The 24,896-nt window shown below is 37.9% G+C and overlaps 1 protein-coding gene across 9 annotated transcripts in view; it reads right to left on the bottom strand.

Moving 5' to 3' along the window:
- The window catches only part of NARS2 (asparaginyl-tRNA synthetase 2, mitochondrial), a 192,888-nt gene that overhangs the window by 39,695 nt on the left and 128,297 nt on the right, over positions 1 to 24,896 (bottom strand). For 7 of the 9 annotated variants that reach the window (XR_008999198.1, XR_008999196.1, XR_008999197.1 and 4 more), the window contains 3 exons: positions 24,258 to 24,355; positions 22,310 to 22,336; positions 19,333 to 19,515 (listed from right to left, as the gene is read on the bottom strand). Coding sequence is in view for 2 of the 9 variants with exons in the window: in XM_057507194.1 (XP_057363177.1) it covers positions 19,371 to 19,515; positions 22,310 to 22,336; positions 24,258 to 24,355 (270 nt within the window). In the remaining 7 variants the exon portion in view is untranslated. Of the gene's footprint in view, positions 1 to 18,254; positions 19,516 to 22,306; positions 22,337 to 24,257; positions 24,356 to 24,896 lie in introns of those variants that run through there. The other 2 variants (XM_036895416.2, XR_005026825.2) reach the window with 2 other exon arrangements.

The raw sequence follows: 24,896 nt of genomic DNA, 5'->3' as shown, positions 1-24,896 counted from the left end.
TTACATTGCAGGCTTCTCCAAGGTCCAGAGTATCCACTCAGAGAAGAGCTTATTTGTTGTCATTGTTTTCTTTTCCTAGAGTGGTTAGAAATATGTTGGCAGCAATCATTATAACTTAATATTTTCAATGACATTCTAGGAAAAAGCCCTAAGATTTTCCTCTTAAATTTTCCTGAACCAAATGATGATATTAGCAGTCCATGCAAGTTTACAAAATGATTTAGCGATGACTAAATTCAGGGTGTGGCATGCCAGGGCTGAATGAATGTGGTACAGAAAGCTCTACACACATTTGGAACTGTTTCTGAAAAGCAAAGTCTTATCTTACTTCAATAGATCTGGCCATCACTGTTTATGGTCAGCCCAACAGCAGGGTCTGTTTGCCCTAGGAACACATACTTTATTTAGTTTCTTCCAGTTTTCAGTTTTGGCTAGTCTGAAACACAGCTAAGTCCCGTGACAAAAGCCATTCTTAATACAGGTCTGGAAAGCAGAGTCTTCAGAAATAGATGTCTCGGGAAGCTGCCATATGTGTTGGCTCTTCAGAATCTCTCTAATACAATTTTGTAGTTCAAAAAAGGCCTGATACGTATACAATCCCTTCTGTAAATAAGCCTCTATTCACTTACTTTCTGTTTTTGTAATGTAGGGTATCAAGAAACTTGAAAAGCTAAGAAGTCACTTGTCCTCCTATTGCATCATATTTATCAGGAATTACTCATCTAAACAATTTCTTGATTAACATATATTCAAAGATAACGACTAAAATTGCCATTACTAAAAAAACAACCAAAAAAGGTAATGAGTTTTCTTTCCATAAGTCAGATGGTGTATTAGTGTCTTCTTTTAGCTGCAAAAGCAAGTATCAATTCTAAAATTGCTTAAGCCCAAATAGGGAATTTATTGGTAAGAAAATGAGGTATATTCCATGGAACCTAAGAAAAAAGCTGAATAATCTGGCCTAAGGAAGGGTAGCAAGCAAGGACTAAATATAGCAAAAACTAGGCAGTCAGTGTGCATGTGTCTGTCTCTCTCACAGGCCATATGGTTTTTCATCTCTGACCATTTTGCCTTCATTTCTTTCTTTCTGGAGATTGCTTTCTCTGTCTCTTGGTACATGGCTGCCCTGCAGCCCCTAACTGTACATGTTTCTGGTTCAAGCAATGAGTCCAAACTCTCTAGTTTCCTCATCCCAATTTTCCAAGAGAAAATGAGACTAGTCTGTTTTGGGTCAGATGAAGACCCTTAGTCCAACCAGCAAGAGAAGCTCATGTCTCCAGTATATCTGCTGGGCGTCCAGTGGCTAGGATCGGGGTGGAGGATTCTCAGAGGAGGCATGGGTTGGATAACTAAGTAGACACCTGAGAGGTGTTTAATAGAGGCACAAAAACCAATTTTGTTTCTTTCAGGACATACCCAGTATCTTCCATTTGAAACTTTGAAAACACTTAAAAAGGCATATATTTCTATTCAAATACAAAAATATTTTTTAAAAAACATTACCTAGGAAAGGTTACTTAATTACTTGTTATTCAATTCTCATTACGGATTTTCTGAGAAACTACTACCCCAAGTCAGCACAAGAACACCAAGATGAATTATGACCAGGGTCTTAGGAAAGTTCAGGGTCTTTCTGGGGAGAGAAAAAGGTAAACAGATGTCTACAGCGGTTTGTGGGCAATGTTATAATAGAGTATGTCAAAGGACTGTGGGAGCAGAGACATAGTATCAACCAACCGTATGGGGACTGAAACAGTAATGGCTTAGATCTTCTTACTTGTTCTGGTGGGTCCTACAGAGAGAGACACAGAGTAGACATCAATGAACATTTGCTGAATCAGATGCTGTAAGCAGTAGCTGCTTCAATTTGGAGGCAAGAAACTTTCCGAGCAAAGTGGAGAAAAGCACTAACTGAAAATCTGAGCAACTCCATCTACGTTCATCTGGGACCTTGCTTCTGAATTTCTTCTATCGATCAAATCCATTTATGCAATAAATATTTACTGAGCACCTACATGCTAGGTGCTGGTTATATAATGGTGAGCAATGTAGCAAGATTGTTGAGAAGACGTCTACTGAGTCACCAGACTCCAGAAGCAATGCTGCGAGAGGCCCTAAACTTCACCTTCAGTGACAGATCACAAAGACAAATTATTAGCTGAACTCACAATTACTTTTGATACCTGACTTTTTGTTCTATGTTCAGGCAATGGCTCCAGACTTGGATTTATAATAAAGGCCAAGTTTCAAATTTATGAAATACTCCAGACACAGAAAGAGGGAAAAGCCAGTTTGGGAATTACTTTTTGAGGAATATTTCCCTTTTGTCTGATGGCTGTATTTCCCTTTTTTTGTGGGTGGTTCTGGACACCTCAGTGATACCTAATTCATCATTCAAGAGTTATTTAATGAGCACCCACTATGTGCCAGGTGCTCTTCAAGGCACTGCAGATACAAAGATGAATGTGCTCTCTCCTCTCTGTTCTCATGGAGATCTTTTTCTGGCAGAGAAGACATGACAGCATAAGACAACTAGTATTTGTCTATGGTTCTGAGGGAGAATAATGACAGGAGGGAGTCTGTAAGCCATTGTCCAACCTTTGGTGTCTTGAAATACAAGTAATATAAACACTAACATTAGCAATATAAACACATGAAAATGTAGAAATCCTAGTTGCATTTTGGAGTTTCACCACTCTTGAAATAAAGCCCCCTGGCCTCAGACAGTGTGACTGGAGTTGTTATATATTGATGCTGGGTGATTAAGAGGTAACAGATGTGTAGCCTGAGAAAGCCACCCAGGCCCACTGACAGGCATGTGGAGGCAAGCAGTGCTGAGGCAAGGTGCAGGGCACACTTCAGACTGATGGACAGGGCAAGAATCTGTGCAGGGCTGCTAACCCACTGGAAAGAAGTTAACCAAAAGCTAAATGACAGTCAAACATAAAGACACCAATGTTTCCACTTATGATATTTTTGAAGTTGATGAATGAATAGCTTAGTCCTAAGTTATTTGTAAAATGTTAACCATATACAAGAGTCTTCCAGAGCAAGTTAGTAAACGAGATGGAAGTTTTTTTTTCCTCCAATAAAACTGATGTATCTGGATTGGGCGCGGGGTGGAGAAAGGGGCAATCTGGAGGTTGATGTAAGGCATTGAAGAAATTGGGTTGGGAGACACAAGCACAGAATAAAAAACACTGGGGAGACAGTGGAAAAGAAAGTAATTAAGGAAAAGAGATAAAGGTTGAGAGGTATGGCAGGTTTTATACTGCATGGGTTCAAGAGTGATGTCACTCTGCAGGCTTGGTTTTCCCATCCTTGATATAGAGGTATAACAACTAGTTCAAAGGTGCAGACAGAACAATCAACCTAGTATCCTTAATGAGCAGATCTGTATAATTATTACTTATCTTTTCTTGTAAACATATAAAAAACCTCACTGAAGGTTTCTCAAAGTGTGGAATTGAACCACCCACATTAGAATCACTCAGGGTGACTAAGAAACGCAAATTGTGGGCTGTTCCATCATGGACCTACTGAAGCAGATATTTCTAGGGCAGACCAGGGTAATCCGAATTTTAAATAAACTCCCTAGGTGATTCTTACACACTATAAACTTTGACAAAGACAGTATGAAGGCAGGAGGTGGGGAGGGGACGGTGGAGGATGGGGGCAGGGAGTGGGGTACTGTGCTGAGACAAGGGAGCAAGTCCTTTATATCTCTGTATCCAGAGGCTAGTTTGAGACCTGGTACAGTGAGTGTTCAGTAAACTTGTTAAACTTAACTCAATACACCAAAGAGATTTTTAAGAAAAAGTCACTCAAGCCATTGCCTTAAAACAGCTGATTTCATTTTTTCCTTACGCTTCTAATCCATGTACACAACTTTTACACTGTTGTAACAATTAAAACTTTTTTCAACATTTTCTCATAATTTTTAATGGCTGTAGAATATTTCACTCAACATGAAATAAATATCTTATTTTATACAAATTTTGTTTCATTTTGTTTTGTAAAGGTTTCCCTTAGGAGACCTAACATTTGTGCAGTGCTTTTCAGTTCATGAAACCCTTTCACACAGTCTTCATCGTTTTTCACAATACTTTGAAAGGTAAGTATTATCCTTGTTCTTCAGATGTGTATACAAACTCATAGATAAAAGAACTTGTACAAGATTCCACAGCTCATAAGTAGAGGATCAGACTTAGATCAGAATTTTCTCTCCCTGAGTCTAATGCCCTTTCCAAGACACCAAACATCCAGCCCATTTTTTGGCAAGAATTTGACTCAACAGTTTCCTGATGCAAAAACCTAATGCAGAATGTGAAAGAGGGAAATTACATTTAAAGAGATCATTGGCCAGCCATACCCTAACTATAGAAATAAGCTCCTGCCTTTTGGGGCACTGCAAAGAAAATGTGTATAGTGGAAATCTTTAGTGAAAGAACTTACTGTTCTTTAACCACTAATCTGTATATGACCCAAGTCCACTTCTGCAGCCCCCAAATGAAGGGGGTTAGGATTGCCCTGAGTATTCTGAAACTCTAAGATTCCTCAGCAGTACTACAGACACAGGAAGAGTAACCATTACAGGGCTGTAAGACAGATAGGAAAGGGGCAGTGGAGACCTCAAAGCTCTTCTAATATCCAGACTACTATTACAAGATACTTGGGTAGCAGCTGAGCGGACAGTGGAGGGAAGCATTCCTCCACCAAGAGTATGTGCTTGCCTGATGAATAACCTCGTGGGGTGCAGCCCTTCAGGGAAGGAAAGATTGTTCAACTAATCGCTATAGACATTGTATTCTGGAGAAGAGAAAAGGCAAGAGAGAAGAAAAAATGTTGTTTCTAATTTATTACATTTGCCTGCTATGGAGAGGCATGTACTGTTAGCATCAGGTCATAATCATAGTTCTCCAAGGACAGAAAAAGTTCTCTCTTAAGGTAGTGAATTCCTATTCACTGAAATTATCAGTGGGAAATTACCAGGGACTGGGGAGAATACCGAGTAGGGTATTTGATACATCATAGATGGGATAAGATAGGATCGCTAAGAGATTTACAAATCTAGGATCCCAGAAAAAGAGCAAACCAGCAGTTCTTGTTGAGCCAGCATGCAGAAAAGCTTATGAGTCAGAGTCCTAGCTGTTAAATGGCCCAGGTTCTTCCAAGTACAGTTCTAGCTGTGTGCATGTGTATTTGCAGTGTGAAAAAACCTTTGCTGAATGAACCCAAGTTTCTACTCTTAGAATATCATCTTGAAATATCAAAGGCTGATCAGTTTGGGGAGGATATTAATAATTCCCCTCAAAGTTCCTACGTACATTATAGGATGTATATTCTAGATGACCCTATGAGGCAGTAGGATAAATATGAGTAGAAATTCATAAAACTAAATTAAGGCAGTGAGCTTAAGTACACTGATGGGTCCTGAGTCCTTTTATTCCATTTTCAGTGTTTTCTTGAGCTCAATAATCATTTTCCTTCACATTCTTAAGTCTCTTTTCCCTGCAGAAGACGGAAATCAGAGGCCAGAGTGTCTATTTGGCAACACGTCCAGTAAACTCTGGGGCTTAAGATGCAAGATTCTTTGATTACTACAAAAAGTTTTGTGCTTTCAGCTTCTCTGGAGGTTGAGAGTAGTGAAATTTATTGTAGTCTTCCTCTTCTTTAATATTAGGAATTCTTAATAACCAGTCTTTGTAACTAATCTTTCATTAAACCAAATGAATTTGAGGCACAGTAAGCCACAAGGGAACAAGGTTCACAATATACTGTTAAACATTTTGTAAATGGTAAAGCAATGTCCATATTACTACTAATAATGAACAGTAAAGATGTACCTGTACCACAAAGTTACTGAAGAATTATGAGTTATGTTAATAGCTGCCTGAATGACAGTTTAAGAACCACCTAAACTCCCAACTTCTTTACAAAGGTCCCCCAAAACTCCGCATGCTAATGACGGCTGTGAATTCACTGGACTCCAAAACAAAGGGCACAAGAACTAACTGGAACCTTAGCTGATCATGGGGGGCAATCCAGGGCTCCTGGCAATGTTCGATGTCCAGGTTTCTGGATGTAAGCTGACCATGATCTAGTAAAACCTGTCTTACAGAAGTCTTATTAACCATTTTGGTGCAAGATGATTAAGGTTGCTTTCTGCTCTTAATGTTTTTTCTATTTTTTAATTTAGAATATAAACTGGGAAGAAACTACAGTCAAATATTACTCCCACCTGTTTTTTTTTTATTATACATAGTTTAGATTGCAGACTGAATAAATATATTGATTAGAAGCCAAAAAACCTCACACATTTCTTATCAATTCAATCCAGGCCAATCTGTCTGTCAACTCTGCATTTTTATGTTCTTGCCTCACCACTTACTAAAATAAACATATGAATAAATAGCAATCCAATTCAAATAAGCATCTTTCATCTATAATTATCTGAAACAAGAGATTTAAAGAAGAGTAGAGTTAATCCATCTCACCAGTTGCATCTTCAATGCCTGTTCAGTCATGCTTAAATGTCTAGATTCAATTTATAGAGAATATGAATGTATAACTTTGTAGAGGGATGCTTCTGGCAGATCCTGACTGAGAGGGACAAAAGGTCAAACAGTTCCTTTGCTGTTCTGTGACGGAGTCTCTGGGCTGGGTCAGAGAGTGGGAGAGTTATGTCTAGATCTGGAACAGATCACTCTCACAATTAAGTTCTTGTCAGACTACAAAAAAAGAGCACAGCTTCCCCAGGCAAGAGGACAGCCAGATGGAAAGTAACTATTTTTCTCCATCTACTTCAAAATTTGAAATGAGAATGGGAATTAATGATTGGAAAAACATTTCAAAGCTGTAGAATACACTCTTTCTTGGATGGCTGGGGTTACGATTTTGAAGTGATGTTTGGAAATCTTGGGAAAACAGAATTTGATTTCTTTCCCCATTGGAAAGTGGTCACTTGAGTAAAAATTAAGACCCTCAATTTACCTTATAAATAAAATCTTATTTTATATAAAATAACTTAACAAATTAAGCCCCTAAGAATACTATGGTATACAGTCCTCTATTATTAAATCCATACTTTTATTCATTAAACATAGAATTATACAATGCTGTTTGTGTGTTGAATTTGCATATTCATGTACCAGCCAACAAGTGGCCATTTTAAAGTTTTTTTTTCTATTGTTCCGGCCTCCAAGCAACAGTTTAACTTTGGCATTTTTATCATCTTTGTCTGATAACAGTGTTTGTTTTTTGTTCAATTATGGTAAAATAGAAATACTGAGTCAAAGATATAAAATATTAGGTTATCAACTAGACACTAGTTGTGAAGGAAAAGAATGAACAAATTAAGTATGGTAACTGGGAGGTATGCAGCTGAAAAACTGTAATAATCAAAACAGTATGGCATTGGCATAAAAAGACACATAGATTAATGGAACAGAATACAGCACCCAGAAATAAACCCACATTTACACAGTTAATCTATGACAAAGGAGGCAAGAATATACAATTGGGGAAGGAGTCTCCTCAATAAATGGTGTTGGGACAGGTACATGCAAAATGATGAAACTGGACCACTTTCTTACACCATATACAAAAAATAAACTCCATAAAAGATCTAAATGTAAGACCTGAAACCATAAAAATTCTACCAGAAAACATAAGCAGTAAACTCTGGTACCATGCCTTAGCATTTTTTTTCTCTAGATACCTCCCCAGGCAAAGGAAACAAAAGCGAAAGTAAACAGGTAGAACTATATAAAGCTAAAAAGCTTCTGCACAGCAAAGGATACCACAAACAAAATGAAAATGCAAACTACAGAGGATATATATTCTCAAATCGTCTATGTTAGGAGGTTGACATAAAAAATATATAAAGAACTCAAAACTCAATGCCAAAAAACCAAATAATCTGATTAAAATTTGGGCAAAGAAACTGAATGTTTTTCCAAAGAAGACATAAAGATGGTCAAGAGACACAAGAGAAAAGATGCTCAATATCACTAATCAACAGGAAAATGCAAATCAAAACCACAATGAGATACAACTTCACACCTGTCAGAATAACTAGTATCAAAAAGACAAGAAATAACAAGTGTTGGCGCAGATGTTGAGAAAAGGGAACCCTCCTACACAGTTGGTGGGAATTTAAACTGGTATAGCTGTTGTGGAAAACAATATGGAGGTCCCTCAAAAAACTAAAAATAGAAATACCACACGACCCAGCAATTCCACTTCTGGGTATTCATCTGAAGAATAGCACTAATTAGAAAAGATTTATGCACCCATATGTTTATTGCAGCATTATTTACAACAGCCAAGGTATGGAAGCAACCTAAGTGTCCATCAGTAGATGAATGGATAAAGAAGATGTAGAACATATCCACAATGGAATATTACTCAACCATTAAAAAAGAGTGAAGTCTTGCCATTTGTGACAACATGGATGGACCTAGAGAGTATTATGCTAAGTGAAATAAGTCAGAGAAAGAAAATACCATATTATTTCCTTTACATGTGGAAAATACAAAACCAATGAACAAATAAGCAAATACCCAGAGAAAGACTCATAAAATACAAAGAACTGGTGGATGCTGAATGAGAGGAGGTGAGTGGATAGGTGAAATAGGTGAAGGGAATTAAGCAGTATAAACTTCCAGATATGAATTAAATGTCAGGGGATAAAAAGTACAGCATAGGGAATATATATGTCATACCAATAATACTGTAATAACCTGGTATGTGACAGATGGTAAACTTTGGAATTGTATACAAATGTATTTTGGAATGTATACAATGTCAAGTCACCATGTTGTACACCTGAAACTACTGTATTATGTCAATTATACTTAAATTTTAAAAAAAGGTAAGGACCAGTTATGTTTGACTCCCTGGGAAGGACCTCCTCTCACCTCACACACGCATGCACACTGGACACACTTAAGTCTATAGTTAAACGTACAGTGATTTCACTTCACTACATTTTTGGAAACCTAGTGTATACTAAAATAAAGCCTAAAGGTTAGACAATTATTATCGATGACTATGTCAATTATTATTAATGACTATGTCACAGATTCATAGAAAAAAGGATCCTTAGAGTTCATCTACTCCAAAATGATAGCTCTGCAGAAGAAATAACTACACGCCACAAAGACGATCTTAATTGCCTAATGCTCCATAGTGAAATTAATGGTGGCATTAGGACCAGAACCTGGGGTTGCTCTAATTCAGTATTCTTTCTACCACTGCTATTTTTTGATACCCCACCATCATCTTAACATTATAATTCTATCTGGTTCCTCAAAAAGTCACTGGAGGCATGATTCCTGCTAGCCTTGGAAATTATAAGTGCTTCCAGATTTAGGGTCTGTGAATATTTGTGATTCTTCCACCACAACATTAATATGGTATCAAAACTTAAATACCCATCAATTCTGACTGAGGTTGCAAATGTTTTATTTATTTATTTATTTATTTATTATTATTATTTTTTCCCTGGATAATTATTTTTTATTGAAGGGTAGTTGACACACAGTATTACATTAGTTTCAGGTGTACAACACAGTGATTCAACATTTATATACATGATAATTCTAGGTACCAGCTATCACCATACCAAGTTGTTACAATATTTTGACTATATTCCTTATGCTATACATTACATCCTGGTTACTTACGTATTTTACAATTGGAAGTGTGTTTATATATATATATATATATATATATATATATATATATATATATATATTTTGTGAGGGCATCTCTCATATTTATTGATCAAATGGTTGTTAACAACAATAAAATTCTGTATAGGGGAGTCAATGCTCAATGCACAATCATTAATTCACCCCAAGCCTAATTTTTGTCAGTCTCCAATCTTCTGATGCATAACGAACAAGTTCTTACATGGAGTACAAATTCTTACATAGTGAATAAGTTACATGGTGAACAGTACAAGGGCAGTCATCACAGAAGCTTTTGGTTTTCTTCAAGCATTATGAACTATAAACAGTCAGTTCAAATATGAATATTCATTTGATTTTTATACTTGATTTATATGTGGATACCACATTTCTCTCTTTATTATTATTATTTTCAATAAAATGCTGAAGTGGTAGGTACATACGAGATAAAGGTAGAAAACATAGTTTAGTGTTGTAAGAGAGCAAATGTAGATGATCAGGTGTGTGCCTGTAGACTATGTGTTAATCCAAGCTAGACAAGGGCAATAAAACATCCACGGATGCAGAAGATTTCTCTCAGAACAGGAAGGGGGAGGTTCTAAGCCTCACCTCTGTTGATCCCCATTTTCTCACCTGACGGCTCCCCTGTGACTGTGCCTGTCTTAGGTTGTTCCTCCCTTGAGGAATCTTACCCGTTTCTGGCTAACCAGTCATCTTCTGGGGCCATACAGGGAAATGTTAAGTTGGTAAGTGAGAGAGAAGCCTTATTGTTTGAAAAGGTTAGCTTTTTACTTCTTTGCAGATTTATGCCCTGTGGCTTCTATGCCCAGCATTTGTCTTGAGGTGTCTATACCACTTGGAAGAATTATGATACTCGGTAAATTCGATATGTGGCACGAATTCTATTTAAAGGTTGTAATTAGGTAGGAAGAAGAAAAGCTATAGAAGTAGCAGGCGGAAGAAAACATGGGAAGATTGATTATTTCTTTGACATATCTTCTTGTAGAGTAACTTCAGCATGTATAGGTTTTAAACTACTAATTAAATTGTGCACACACACTAACATAATAGGAGTACAGTTATGTAACCAAAGCATACCTGTAATTACCAGTCATCTCCAGTGAAACCAAGAAAACCAGTTAGGCACCTTAGGCATTTGTGAAAACTTATCTATGATATGGTGGATATTGTCCAACTGAACTTGAACAGTCTGAGAGAATTCAGATAAATTAAAACAACCCATTCCTGGGGACTGTTCACATCCCATATGTTCTTTTAACAGTAAATAGTCTGTGGTTGTAAGATTTTGGAGCGCTACAATTTGCACTTCTCCTAATTCTTGGTTGAGTTCCAACAGTACAGATCCAGTCAAATTTGTTGTTTTACTGTATGCACAGGCCAGCTTAGATATCTCCTTCTTCATTCCCATGGCAAGTCCAGGAACTGGTGGGGTGAGTGCATCTACAGCTGTAGCAGTGTGTGTATCTTTGTTGGGGTTTTTTTTTGCTGATCATCTTCTGGCATGAGTCTTCCCGAGAGTGCTGATGTTGGAAGTTCTTTTTCATATCGTATCTTAGTTCATTTTCGGGGTAGCCAAATTAGGCTTTGATCCTCTGTATAAACACAAACAGACCCTTTGCCTACACTTTTATATGCCCTTTATATCATTGTGTAGAACTCATTGGAGGTCACCACACAGGAACTGCTTTTCTTTTTCTTTTTAATCATTAATCTACACTTACATGACGAATACTTTGTTTACTAGGCTCTCCCCTATACCAGGTCCCCCATATAAACCCCTTTACAGTCACTGTCCATCAGCGTAGCAAAATGTTGTAGAATCACTACTTCTCTTCTCTGTGTTGTACAGCCCTCCCCTTTCTCCCACCCTCCCTTGCATGCTAATCTTAATACCCCCCTTCTTCCCCCCACTCCATCCTCCCCAGTCCCTTTCCCTTTGGTACCTGTTAGTCCATTCTTGAGTTCTGTGACTCTGCTGCTGTTTTGTTCCTTCAGTTTTTCCTTTGTTCCTATACTCCACAGATGAGTGAAATCATTTGGTATTTCTCTTTCTCCGCTTGGCTTGTTTCACTGAACATAATACCCTCCAGCTCCATCCATGTTGCTGCAAATGGTAGGATTTGCCCTTTTCTTATGGCTGAGTAGTATTCCATTGTGTATATGTACCACATCTTCTTTATCCATTCATCTATAGATGGACATTTAGGTTGCTTCCAATTCTTGGCTATTGTAATTAGTGCTGTGATAAACATAGGGGTGCACTGGTCTTTCTCAAACTTGATTGCTGCATTCTTAGGGTAAATTCCTAGGAGTGCAATTCCTGGGTCAAATGGTAAGTCTGTTTTGAGCATTTTGATGTACCTCCATACTGCTTTCCACAATGGTTGAACTAATTTACATTCCCACCAGCAGTGTAGGAGGGTTCCCCTTTCTCCACAGCCTCGCCAACATTTGTTGTTGTTTGTCTTTTGGATGGCAGCCATCCTTACTGGTGTGAGGTGATACCTCATTGTAGTTTTAATTTGCATTTCTCTGATAATTAGCGATGTGGAGCATCTTTTCATGTGTCTGTTGGCCATCTGTATTTCTTTTTTGGAGAACCGTCTGTTCAGTTCCTCTGCCCATTTTTTAATTGGGTTATTTGTTTTTTGTTTGTTGAGGTGCGTGAGCTCTTTATATATTCTGGACGTTAAGCCTTTATCGGATGTGTCATTTTCAAATATATTCTCCCATACTGTAGGGTTCCTTTTTGTTCTATTGATGGTGTCTTTTGCTGTACAGAAGCTTTTCAGCTTAATATAGTCTCACTTGTTCATTTTTGCTGTTCTTTTCCTTGCCCGGGGAGATATGTTCAAGAAGAGGTCACTCATGTTTATGTCTAAGAGGTTTTTGCCTATGATTTTTTCCAAGAGTTTAATGGTTTCGTGACTCACATTCAGGTCTTTGATCCATTTTGAGTTTACTTTTGTTTCATTCTCCTACATGAAGCTGTCCAGTTTTGCCAGCACCATCTGTTGAAGAGACTGTCATTTCGCCATTGTATGTCCATGGCTCCTTTATCAAATATTAATTGACCATATATGTCTGGGTTAATGTCTGGATTCTCTAGTCTGTTCCATTGGTCTGTGGCTCTGTTCTTGTGCCAGTACCAAATTGTCTTGATTACTATGGCTTTATAATAGAGCTTGAAGTTGGGGAGCGAGATCCCCCCTACTTTATTCTTCTCTCTCAGGATTGCTTTGGCTATTCGGGGTCTTTGGTGGTTCCATATGAATTTTTGAATTATTTGTTCCAGTTCATTGAAGAATGTTGCTGGTAGTTTCATAGGGATTGCATCAAATCTGTATATTGCTTTGGGCAGGATGGCCATTTTGACGATATTAATTCTTCCTAGCCATGAGCATGGGATGAGTTTCCATCTGTTAGTGTCCCCTTTAATTTCTCTTAAGAGTGACTTGTAGTTTTCAGAGTATAAGTCTTTCACTTCTTTGGTTAGGTTTATTCCTAGGTATTTTATTTTTTTTGATGCAATTGTGAATGGAGTTGTTTTCCTGATTTCTCTTTCTGTTGGTTCATTGTTAGTGTGTAGGAAAGCCACAGATTTCTGTGTGTTGATTTTGTATCCTGCAACTTTGCTGTATTCCGATAACAGTTCTAGTAGTTTTGGGGTGGAGTCTTTAGGGTTTTTTATGTACAGTATCATGTCATCTGCAAATAGTGACAGTTTAACTTCTTCTTTACCAATCTGGATTCCTTGTATTTTTTTGTTTTGTCTGATTGCCGTGGCTAGGACCTCCAGTACTATGTTAAATAACAGTGGGAGTGGGCATCCCTGTCTAGTTCCCGATCTCAGAGGAAATGCTTTCAGCTTCTCGCTGTTCAATATAATGTTGGCTGTGGGTTTTTCATAGATGGCCTTTATTATGTTGAGGTACTTGCCCTCCGTTCCCATTTTGCTGAGAGTTTTTATCATGAATGGATGTTGAACTTTGTCAAATGCTTTTTCAGCATCTATGGAGATGATCATGTGGTTTTTGTCTTTCTTTTTGTTGATGTGGTGGATGATGTTGATGGACTTTCGAATGTTGTGCCATCCTTGCATCCCTGGGATGAATCCCACTTGGTCATGGTGTACGATCCTTTTGATGTATTTTTGAATTCGGTTTGCTAAAATTTTGTTGATTATTTTTGCATCTACGTTCATCAGGGATATTGGTCTGTAGTTTTCTTTTTTTGGTGGGGTCTTTGCCTGGTTTTGGTATTAGGGTGATGTTAGCTTCATAGAATGAGTTTGGGAGTATCCCCTCCTCCTCTATTTTTTGGAAAACTTTAAGGAGAATGGGTATTATGTCTTCCCTGTATGTCTGATAAAATTCCGAGGTAAATCCATCTGGCCCGGGGGTTTTGTTCTTTGGTAGTTTTTTGATTACCACTTCAATTTCGTTGCTGGTAATTGGTCTGTTTAGATTTTCTGTTTCTTTTTGGGTCAGTCTTGGAAGGTTGTATTTTTCTAGGAATTTGTCCATTTCTCCTAGGTTTCCCAGCTTGTTAGCATATAGGTTTTCATAGTATTCTCTAATAATTCTTTGTATTTCTGCGGGGTCCGTCGTGATTTTTCCTTTCTCGTTTCTGATACTGTTGATTTGTGTTGACTCTCTTTTCCTCTTAATAAGTCTGGCTAGAGGCTTATCTATTTTGTTTATTTTCTCGAAGAACCAGCTCTTGGTTTCATTGATTTTTGCTATTGTTTTATTCTTCTCAATTTTATTTATTTCTTCTCTGATCTTTATTCTGTCCCTCCTTCTGCTGACCTTAGGCCTCATTTGTTCTTCTTTTTCCAATTTCAATAATTGTGACATTAGACCGTTCATTTGGGCTTGTTCTTCCTTTTTTCAATATGCTTGGATTGCTATATACTTTCCTCTTAAGACTGCTTTTGCTGTGTCCCACAGAAGTTGGGGCTTAGTGTTGTTGTTGTCGTTTGTTTCCATATATTGCTGGATTTCCATTTTGATTTGGTCATTGATCCATTGATTATTTAGGAGCGTCTTGTTTAGCCTCCATGTGTTTGTGAGCCTTTTTTGCTTTCTTTGTACAGTTTATTTCTAGTTTAATGTCTTTGTGGTCTGAAAAGTTGGTTGGTAGGATTTGAATCTTTTGGAATTTACTGAGGCTCTTTTTGTGGCGTAGTATGTGGTCTATTCTGGAGAATGTTCCATGTGCACTTGAGAAGAATGTGTATCCTGTTGCTTTTGGATATAGAGTTCTGTAGATGTCTATTAGGTCCATCTGTTCTAGTGTGTTCTTCAGTGCCTCTGTGTCCTTACTTATTTTCTGTCTGGTGGATCTGTCCTTTGGAGTGAGTGGTGTGTTGAAGTCTCCTAGAATGAATGCATTGCATTCTATTTCTTCCTTTAGTTCTGTTAATATTTGTTTCAGGTATGTTGGTGCTCCTGTATTGGGTGCATATATATTTATAATGGTTATATCCTCTTGATGGACTGAGCCTTTTATCATTATGTAATGTCCTTCTTTGTCTTTTGTTACTTTCTTTATTTTGAAGTCTGTTTTGTCTGATACCAGAATTGCAACACCTGCTTTCTTCTTTCTGTTGTTTGCTTGAAATATATTTTTCCATCCCTTGACTTTAAGTCTGTGCATGTCTTTGGGTTTGAGGTGAGTCTCTTGTAAGCAGCATATGGATGGATCTTGCTTTTTTATCCATTCTATTACTCTGTGTCTTTTGATTGGTGCATTCAGTCCATTTACATTTAGGGTGATTATTGAAAGGTATGAATTTATTGCCATTGCAGGCTTTAAGTTTGTGGTTACCAAAGGTTTAGGGTTAGCTTCTTTACTATCTTACTGTCTAACTTAACTCGCTTGTTGAGCTATTATAAACGCGGTCTGATGATTCTTTATTTCTCTCCCTTCTTATTCCTCCTCCTCCCTTCTTCATATGTCAGGTGTTTTGTTATGTGCTCTTTTTAGGAGTGCTCCCATCTAGAGCATTCCCTGTAGGATGCCCTGTAGAGGTGGTTTGTGGGAGGCAAATTCCCTCAACTTTTGCTTGTCTGGGAATTGTTTAATCCCTCCTTCATATTTAAATGATATTCGTGCTGGATACAGTAGTCTTGGTTCGAGGCCCTTCTGTTTCATTGCATTAAGTATATCATGCCATTCTCTTCTGGCCTGTAGGGTTTCTGTTGAGAAGTCTGATGATAGCCTGATGGGTTTTCCTTTGTAGGTAACCTTTTTTTTCTCTCTGGCTGCCTTTAATACTTTGTCCTTGTCTTTGATCTTTGCCATTTTAATTATTATGTGTCTTGGTGTTGCCCTCCTTGGATCCCTTGTCATGGGAGTTCTGTGTACCTCTGTGGTCTGAGGTGCCATTTCTTCCCCTAGTTTGGGTAAGTTTTCGGCAATTATTTCTTCGAAGACACTTTCTATCCCTTTTTTCTTTCTCTTCTCCTTCTGGAATTCCTATAATGCGTATATTATTCCTTTTTGATTGGTCACTCAGCTCTCTCAAAATTCTTTCATTCCTGGAGATCCTTTTATCTCTCTCTGCATCAGCTTCTCTGCGTTCCTGTTCTCTGTTTTCTAGTCCATTAATGGTCTCTTGCATCTCGTCCATTCTGTTTTGAAGTCCTTCCAGAGCTTGTTTTATTTCTGAATTCTCCTTCCTTAGTTCTTGCATATTTCTCTGCAAGTCCATCAGCATGGTTATGACTTTTGTTTTGAATTCTTTTTCAGGAAGACTGGCTAAATCTATCTCCCCAGGTTCCTTCTCAGGGGAAGATGTAGCAGATGCCGAAGCTGTCTGGGTTAGTCTTGTCTGGATCATATTTTTTTGCCTTTTCATGGTGACAGGTGCTATTGACTGTCAGCTGGGAGGGCCAAAATTTTCACTTGCTACTGGCCTTTCTTTACTGGGACAACTGCGACCCCTAGTGGCTTGTGTTGGGTAATTGCGTGTAGACTGGGTCTTTGTGTCTTGCCCGGCCGGGAGGGAGAAATTTCCCTTTCTGTGGGCGGAATTTGTCTCAGGCTGCTTCTCTGCTTTCGCAGCGCCCGGAGGGGTAATGGATGGGGGGGCTGTTTGGCTGTTTACCTCCGTGAGGGGTCTCAGAGCTGTTGCCCAGGGGGTTAGTGCACCCGGTTTTCCCTGTAATTTCTAGCTGCTGGACTATGACCTGGGTTGTTTCCGTCAAGCTGTTAAGTCCCTGTCCCTTTAAGACTTTCAAAAAGCCCCCGCTTTTCTTTGTCACAGGGGCATCAGCTTCGGCACCCGCTCAGAGGTCTTGCTGCCCTGTTTCCCCAGTATCCAGGGCCCCCCGCCCACGCACTGTGTCTGTGCTCTGGTGCGGGTGGCTGGGGCTGGGTGTTCAGCAGTCCTGGGCTCCGTCTCCCTCCCGCTCTGCCTATTCTTCTCCCGCCGGGAGCTGGGGGGAGGGGCGCTCGGCTCCCGCGGGGCCGGGGCTTGTATCTTACCCCCTTCGCGAGGCGCTGGGTTCTCTCAGGTGCGGATGTGGTCTGGATATTGTCCTGTGTCCTCTGGTCTTTATTCTAGGAAGGGTTGTCTTTGTTATATTTTCATAGATATATGTTGTTTTGGGAGGAGATTTCCCCTGCTCTTCTCCCGCCGGGAGCTGGGGGGAGGGGCGCTCGGGTCCCGCCGGGCCGGGGCTTGTATCTTACCCCTTTCACCAGTCGCTGGGTTCTCGCTGGTGTAGCTGCAGTCTGGCCACTGTCCTGCGTCTTCTGGTCTCTCTTTTAGGGCTAGTTGTGTTTTTTGTATTTTCAAAAGTATATATGTTTTTGGGAGGAGATTCCCACTGTCCTACTCACGCCGCCATGTTGGCTCCGCTTCCTCTGCAAACGTTTTAAAACGGTTTCTGCATTTAATCTTCTAGGTCCAAGGTTAAATATCACCTTTTCATAAATGTCTTGTCTAGCAAGCTTATCTATGCTTGCCTTGTTCTTTATAAAATTTTATTGGCACCTGTCATATTTTGAAATAATACATTTGTTCATTTATTGTTTGTTCACTAGTTTATTTAGCACCCTAGCACAGTTCTTGGCACACAGAGTGAGCCCAAATAATATTTGTTGGATAAACATATGAATTTATCTCTCTAACCCATGGTTGAGGCAAGCATTATGGAAGCCTTAATTATCCCTTTTATCCTGTCCTAAACTTGGTATTTAAGCCCAAGGGATTAATGTTCCAGGGAAATAGATTTGAGCTCAGCAAAAGCTACCAATTAAGAGAGATTCAGAAATGGAATGAGCTATTTTGTGGGGTACTGAGCTCTTTACCAAAAGGAGGCTGCCCAGGTATATAGGATCTCTTCGCCTTACGCAAAAGTTCTACCCTGACAACCTCTCAGTGACTTCTATGACTTCCAACTCTTAAGAATGTGGAACTCTGTCATTATTTTCAGTTGCTTAATTTTGAGTTTGGTTAAAATAAAGTGCATATAGAAACTTATTAAGAAACAACCTAAGATAAGTCATCTAATGAGACTTAGAAAATGGATTATTCAAGCATGCATGCCTTTACAATTACTTGATACATACAAAATCTACTGAGTATACATTTTGCTATACATCTGTATATATAACAACAAAGACTGAGTTAAATTTGTGTAGCATTTCACAGTTCTAAATACACATAGACACAAACATATACACTTTCATGTAATTATTATTATTAACTTTGAGGAAAATAAAGTATGAGTTCATAACAGAGTAAGTGGCTTGTCTAGAATCATACATGTAAGTGCTAGAACTGTCAGGTTTCAAACTGCTAAATTAGTGATCTTCTCACTCTAACAGACAATGTTGTTTTTTGAGTTCAGAATTACCCATCGTCTAGGTTTTGCTATATTTCATCCTCATCTTGGATTGAAAATTCCTTTTTTCCAAATTTCACTGGGAAAGGCCAAATGGAATTTAAAAATGTAAGTTTCTTTTTACATGGATACGAAAAACCTATTTTACTGATTGTTACAGAAATATAACCACCTAATATAAACTAGTTATAACACAACCGTGATTAGTTTAAATGATTAACACACCTTGTTAGCTTTTATCATTAAAGATCAGCAGTAAAAATGTGATTTTTTTCACCTAGTCTGATGAAAGGCTTCCATTCAGAACAGCAACTTTATTAACTCACGAAGAAGAGGACTATCTTCTTTGGTTTAGTAAAGCATTGAGAATAAGATGGACATTTACCACAGGTAAGAAAGATCCAACAACATCTTAGTTTTGGCTATGAGGTGTTTCTCAAATGTCACACAGCACAGTGATCTAATGATTAAAGACAAAGTAAAATACACTCTCTCTTCATGTCTGAGAGTTTGAAAGGACCTTTGAAACCAGTTTTATTTCCTTCTTAATCGACATAATAGTTTGAGATTCTACCTGCTATAAGTACCTCTTCTTGAGAGAGTTCATCTTTCCATGAAATGCTCTTAACTTTCTAAGAAAATCATAATCACTTCCATTTATCATGTTGTATCTATGACATGACAATTACATATGGAAAATTTCTACATTTCTAAAATTCAAACATACATTCTCCTGTATGCATTTTCATGTGCAGTACCTCTGACATGGAGTGATTTCCCCTGACCAGTCTTCCAGCTATAAAAGACACGAATGAGTAAACCTTGGAAAAGGGATAACATCTTTGATATTGTCAATTCCCAAGATGCACTGCAGATAGCGTTCAAATCCCATCCCAAAACCTCCATGTGGCACAGATCCAAATCGACGGAGGTCCAGATACCTGATTTTGAAAAACAAAGAATCATCACCTATAAATGCTATATGGGATCATATGTTATGATAGAATTTTATGTTTCAGAACTATTTTGTAATCATTTGTTATTGTCCACATCACTGTGGTGAACCAGTCTTCTCCCTCCACAGACAGGTGAAGGACACAGAGAAGTTGAAGTGACCCAAATAGTAGCCAGCCCTGTCATGTATTCATGAGCTTTGGTCACTTTTTCTCTTCTGACGTATTTACTTACATACAGAAACCTGCCTCATGAGGCTACAGAGAATTTCCTAATAACTTAACCAATTTCTTGAAAATATATTCCTCTTTTATTTCTTAGTATGCGAGTGATAATGCTTTTTTCTTTCCTTACCAGAATCGTACTGTTCAATACACAGAGGAGAGCTGGTTTTTTTCTGGTAATATAATAAAAAGATAACCTCTGCTAAATTAGATTGTAAACTACATCAAGGGCAGGAACTGTGTCTTATTTAACTTTTGATCTCCAGTTGCCCACTCTGGAGTATATGCTTATTATATGAGGGTTTACTATTTGAAGGCACAAAAAACATAATCTTGAAGGCTGCAGTGAGGAAAAATTTCCAGTTCTCTGCTTCGAACCTAGTGGAAGATGTCCAGGGTGATTTTTCTCTGTCCTTCATACATGACACTTTCTATTCCTACTTAGGACCACATAGTTCGAAAATGGTAATGCCAGGATTCAAACTCAGATTCTAATACACCAGCCTGGGATACAGTTACTTTAGGAAAGGAAGAGGGGGAAGAAGACTCTGTAAGAATTTTTATTATGTCATTTGCAGGGGAATTCTTGAGTTAAGTATCATTGATTAAAACAACATTATAGCTTCTTGAATGACCTGTTAAATCAGTTCCAGAAGAAACTTCAGCACCACAGCTGGTAGTCATTTGGCTCCTCAAGGATAAAGACTATCACCTATTTCCCCACTATTAATAATAATGGCTACATGTACTGGTACTTTAGGCAGTTAAAATTAAACACTTATCTTTCTAAAATAAAAGATGAACTGCAACCAGTTGAGTTACAGTTACAACCAAGTAAGAGATCAATAAATAGGAGTTTCTAGTATAAAACTTAACATTAGTAAGAACTATCAAGAATAATGGAAAAAACAGTCTTAAGTAATTGCAATGTTTGTTAGCTGAACTACCTTTATAAGTTTACGAGGCATGGGGACATAGTGTACTTTGATTTAGTGAGAAAATGAGATGAAAGGCCTTTCAAAGCCACCTGCCACAGACACCTGCAGGATCTAAGCTGGCTGCTACAAGTCCAGCAGCAGCTTTAGCTGGCTCTAAATTTCTCATAAACTGGATGTCAGAACACTGTCATAAATGTCTGGAAACTGAAGTCAGCAGAGGGATTCAGTTTGTAGCACTTTTCTTGCCTTTATGTGACATACAGAAAAATCCACTTTGAAGAAACACATTTTCTAATGAATATGAAATTGTTCAGTTGTTAAATTGATTATAGGGTAGCCAGATTATAGAAGAGATGGTACAAAATTTGTGGAACTAGTTACAGATGTTGTTTGCATATGGCATGTAGAAATAGGAAGTGAGTAAATTCTTAGACACCTGGGGTGGTTACTCACGGTGTGGTGGAACACTAGCAGAGATCACAGATCTGAAGAGTTTAAGTGGGAAAAGAATAGTATTGAAGTGACTAATAAAAAACAGAAAAGCCTAAACTCATTTAACCAATAATTAAAATTTGCATTTAGCTAGTTCTTACACACTAGAATATTATCTTGTATGCAGAAAGAAACTGAGGTAAAATGCATAAACTTGCTCCTTCAGGATCCTTCTATTTAATAGCAAGACTCAGAACAAAAAGAGGAAAGGGGGAAAGTAATTAGCATTTACTGAGCTTTTACTCCATGTAGGTATTTAGCCTATTTTGTTTCATTTCTTCTTCACTCTGTGAAGTAGATAATAACAGCCTATTTTATAGCTAAGAAAACCAAGACTAGGAGAGATTAAGTATGCCTAAGGTCATTGCTGGTAAATAATAATGCATTCAAGGGTCATTACTGAACCCAATTTTAGGCTCTTGGTATCTCTGAAACCTAGCCCCATCATTATCAAAAAGCAAGTGTGTAATCTGACCCTCCCTTCTCCTGAGGACAGTGAAAGAACAGTATTGCTGACATTATATTAAAACAATGAAGGAGTGCTATTACAGAAATATAAATAAATAATTTGTATATAGTGAAAAGTACTTGAAGAAAGGGTCTACAGAAAGAAAACCAGAACAATTTTGGTGAAGTAAATGTATGAATGCAGACAGGCGATCTTTCCCTAGGCAGCTTAGATTTCTACAGTTGGCAGAGGGAGACCTTAGGGGTCACTTAGCTCAAGCCTCTGATTTCACACATAGAGAAACTGAGCCATAATGGTTAGGTACAAAATCCCAGCTCTATGCCTCTGTGAGCTCTTGGTTAAGTTAGTTAACATCTCTAGGCCTTAGGTCTGGAGGGGCAATAAAAAGGGGTAAGAACAGTAGCTAATTACAGGGTGTTATGATGGTTACACGAGGTAATACACCTCAAAACTTTAACACAGTTATCTGGCACACAGTAAATAATAAACAAATGGCAGCCAATATTACTACTATTTTTCAAGGACACAAAGGAAGTAAGCAGTCTTTTGAGGACCTGTTCCTTGTTCTTAACACTCTCCCATAGTGCCTTGAGAACAACTAAAAACTATGTAACAGAGTAACAGCTAGAATAAGAATGAGTAGGGGCCATAGTCTTACCATTGGTAGGCTTCTGTTAGTCCTAACCTGTAAAAGGAAAATGACAATCCTTTCAGAGAATGGCAGTAAGATAAACATACTAACCAGCAAACATCTATTCTGGGTTGTGTGCAAAGTCCTCTTTACAAAGAAGTGCACACGGAAACCTGGGCTCTCAAGTGTATCCAAGGAGCTGGACCTTTATTAAATGATAAGAAAGGTTAAGTTAATCACCAGTTCAAGGTATTACCAAATATGTAGTATAGATGATAAATGCTATAGAAAGAAAGTATGGGAAAGCCCAAAAGCAGGAGTTCACTTGAGGTGAGCTTACTGTCTGTCCTGTGATGTGAGAAAAGCAGCATTAGTACAACTGCATGATGTTGGGAGGCCCACAAACAAGGACGTACAGACACATCTTTCATGCTATAAAATTAAAACACAATATATTCTGAGGCTACCTTCAGAGATGCAAAATGGATTTGCCAATTTGAGATATGTTAATAAAAATTTAAGCTCTAAGTACTCATCAAAATTAATGTTAGCCCTTTAAAAAACTGTCTGGGGACTACAGTGTATCTGAATTGATCAGGACTATGAAAAATTCAAATATACAAAAATACAGAAAACGTGAACAGAAGTTATGAATTCCTGAGATGGGGAAGGACATATATCCATTTCATTAGCAAAGGTAAATTTGGGTATTATCAGATTTTAGGTAAACACTATGAGGAGAGGTTTCCTGAAGGAAGGAAGCAAGCAAAGAAAACAGACCAATTAATCTTTCAACAGATGAGGTTTCTTGCCATGTGTGATTTTTATTGAGCTTTAAAAAAAATCCAGAGAATCTTCAAATTCTTTCCATCTAAGGAGTCTGTCCTTTACTTCAATTCCATGATTTTCCCAGGACTCTCTAATGCTATAGTAATAGTAAGGAGTTTGTAGTGTGATTAAAAAAAAAAAGTCCTCTCAAAACATATTTGTCCCCTTTCTTCTGGACCCTAACCAAATAGAGCAGTTCAAATGATTGGGATTACAAAACATAGTTACCCAACAGATTTATAGAATGGGATCTTGGAAAGGCATCAACTTTTGAAGGATTTCTCCATCAGGAAAAGAAGGCCTTACAAATAGGTAATTTAACAGGATATTTTTAAAGTATTATAGCTTTTCCAGGTTACTATGAAACCCAGTATTATCTAGAGAGTAGGATTAAGCCTTCAACATGGGAAAACCAATTTTTTTGAAAAAGTCTGGCCCAGCAAAAGCGGAAACCATGGAAAAGAGGTTTATAACCTTGGTTAGTTTAGGAGGTCACTGTGGTTTGCTGGCAGACCATGCATATATAGGAGTGGGAGTTCAATTAGAAACATGATTCCTTACTTCTCATCTCCAAAACATTTTGTCTGTGTTTATGGATTCATTTCCCAGGTCTCAAGCAGAAAATTAAAGTAAGTTATTCAAAGAGATAAATCAAGACCCGTACACAGTAGAAAACCCGAAAAAGGGAAAACTGCTTAATCTAAAATGCTGGCTTAGCAGATATTTTTTAGTATCTTTCTTTCTACATTGTTATCCTTTCCCTGGTTCAGTCTGTCTTTATATCCTTTAGGTGTCTGCCAATCACAGAGTAAATAAAAAGAACACAAAGAAGAGAAAAATGAAGGACAAGCTTTAAGGGGGAAATCTACCTACCTCTTCTATAGTTATCCTTTTTAAAAAGCCATTTCCAAAAGGAGAGATACCTACAAGTAGTGGGCAAGTATCACTGCAGCCTTATTTCAAATAACAGATTCAATCTTTAAAAAAGTGAAGCTCAGCAAGGTCAAGTAACAATTTGCTGAAGGTGACACAGAATCTGAGATCCAGGTCTGCCAGGTGCTGAGGTCTTGTGCTGTTCTCTGTTTCCCTACCATGACTGCCCCACTCCCAGTTTCTGAATTTTCTTTCTTTTAGGTCTGAAGAATACCTGGCTAGTTGCTGCTCTAGGAAATGGTACCGTTCCTCTCTAAGACTTCCACCAAAGAGCTCTCCAACTCCAGGAACCAGCAGATCAACAGCAGCCACCTAAAAAAAGGGGAAGAAACCCCATAAACATTACATTTTCTGGGATTTCAACTGTTGTCAGCTTCTCAGGCAAGTGGAACTTTTGACATTTTGATAACTGGCTGTTTGGTTGCTTACCAGAATCTTATTTGTATTTTCTGTTCATGTTCCCTATTTCAGTATCAAATGTTTAACATTACCTTTAGAATACGTGCTACACCAACTGCAGGTGGACAGGTTCCTCTCCCCTCTTGCACCATTAATGTGGTGCACTTAACAAAAATGTGTTTTCTTTATAAATGTGATATGCTAATTATAAAAATTATATAAAAATATCACAAATTATAAAATATTAAAACTCATGCAGAAGCAATTACAGTTGGCATTTTTTCTTTCAGGTTTTCTTTTTTGGTATATGTTTAAAGAATATAGCAGAGATCAAATTACATATAAAAATTTACTATTCAAATTGTCTTACCAAATATTATACAGTATTTTTCCCATGTCAGTTAAAATACTTAGCATACTTAATGCTTTCATAGCTACAGTTTATTATGTAAAG

The sequence above is a fragment of the Manis pentadactyla genome, chromosome 9 (assembly GCF_030020395.1).
Source record: "Manis pentadactyla isolate mManPen7 chromosome 9, mManPen7.hap1, whole genome shotgun sequence".
NCBI lineage: Eukaryota > Metazoa > Chordata > Mammalia > Pholidota > Manidae > Manis > Manis pentadactyla.
This window is presented reverse-complemented; position numbering and strand designations above follow the sequence as displayed.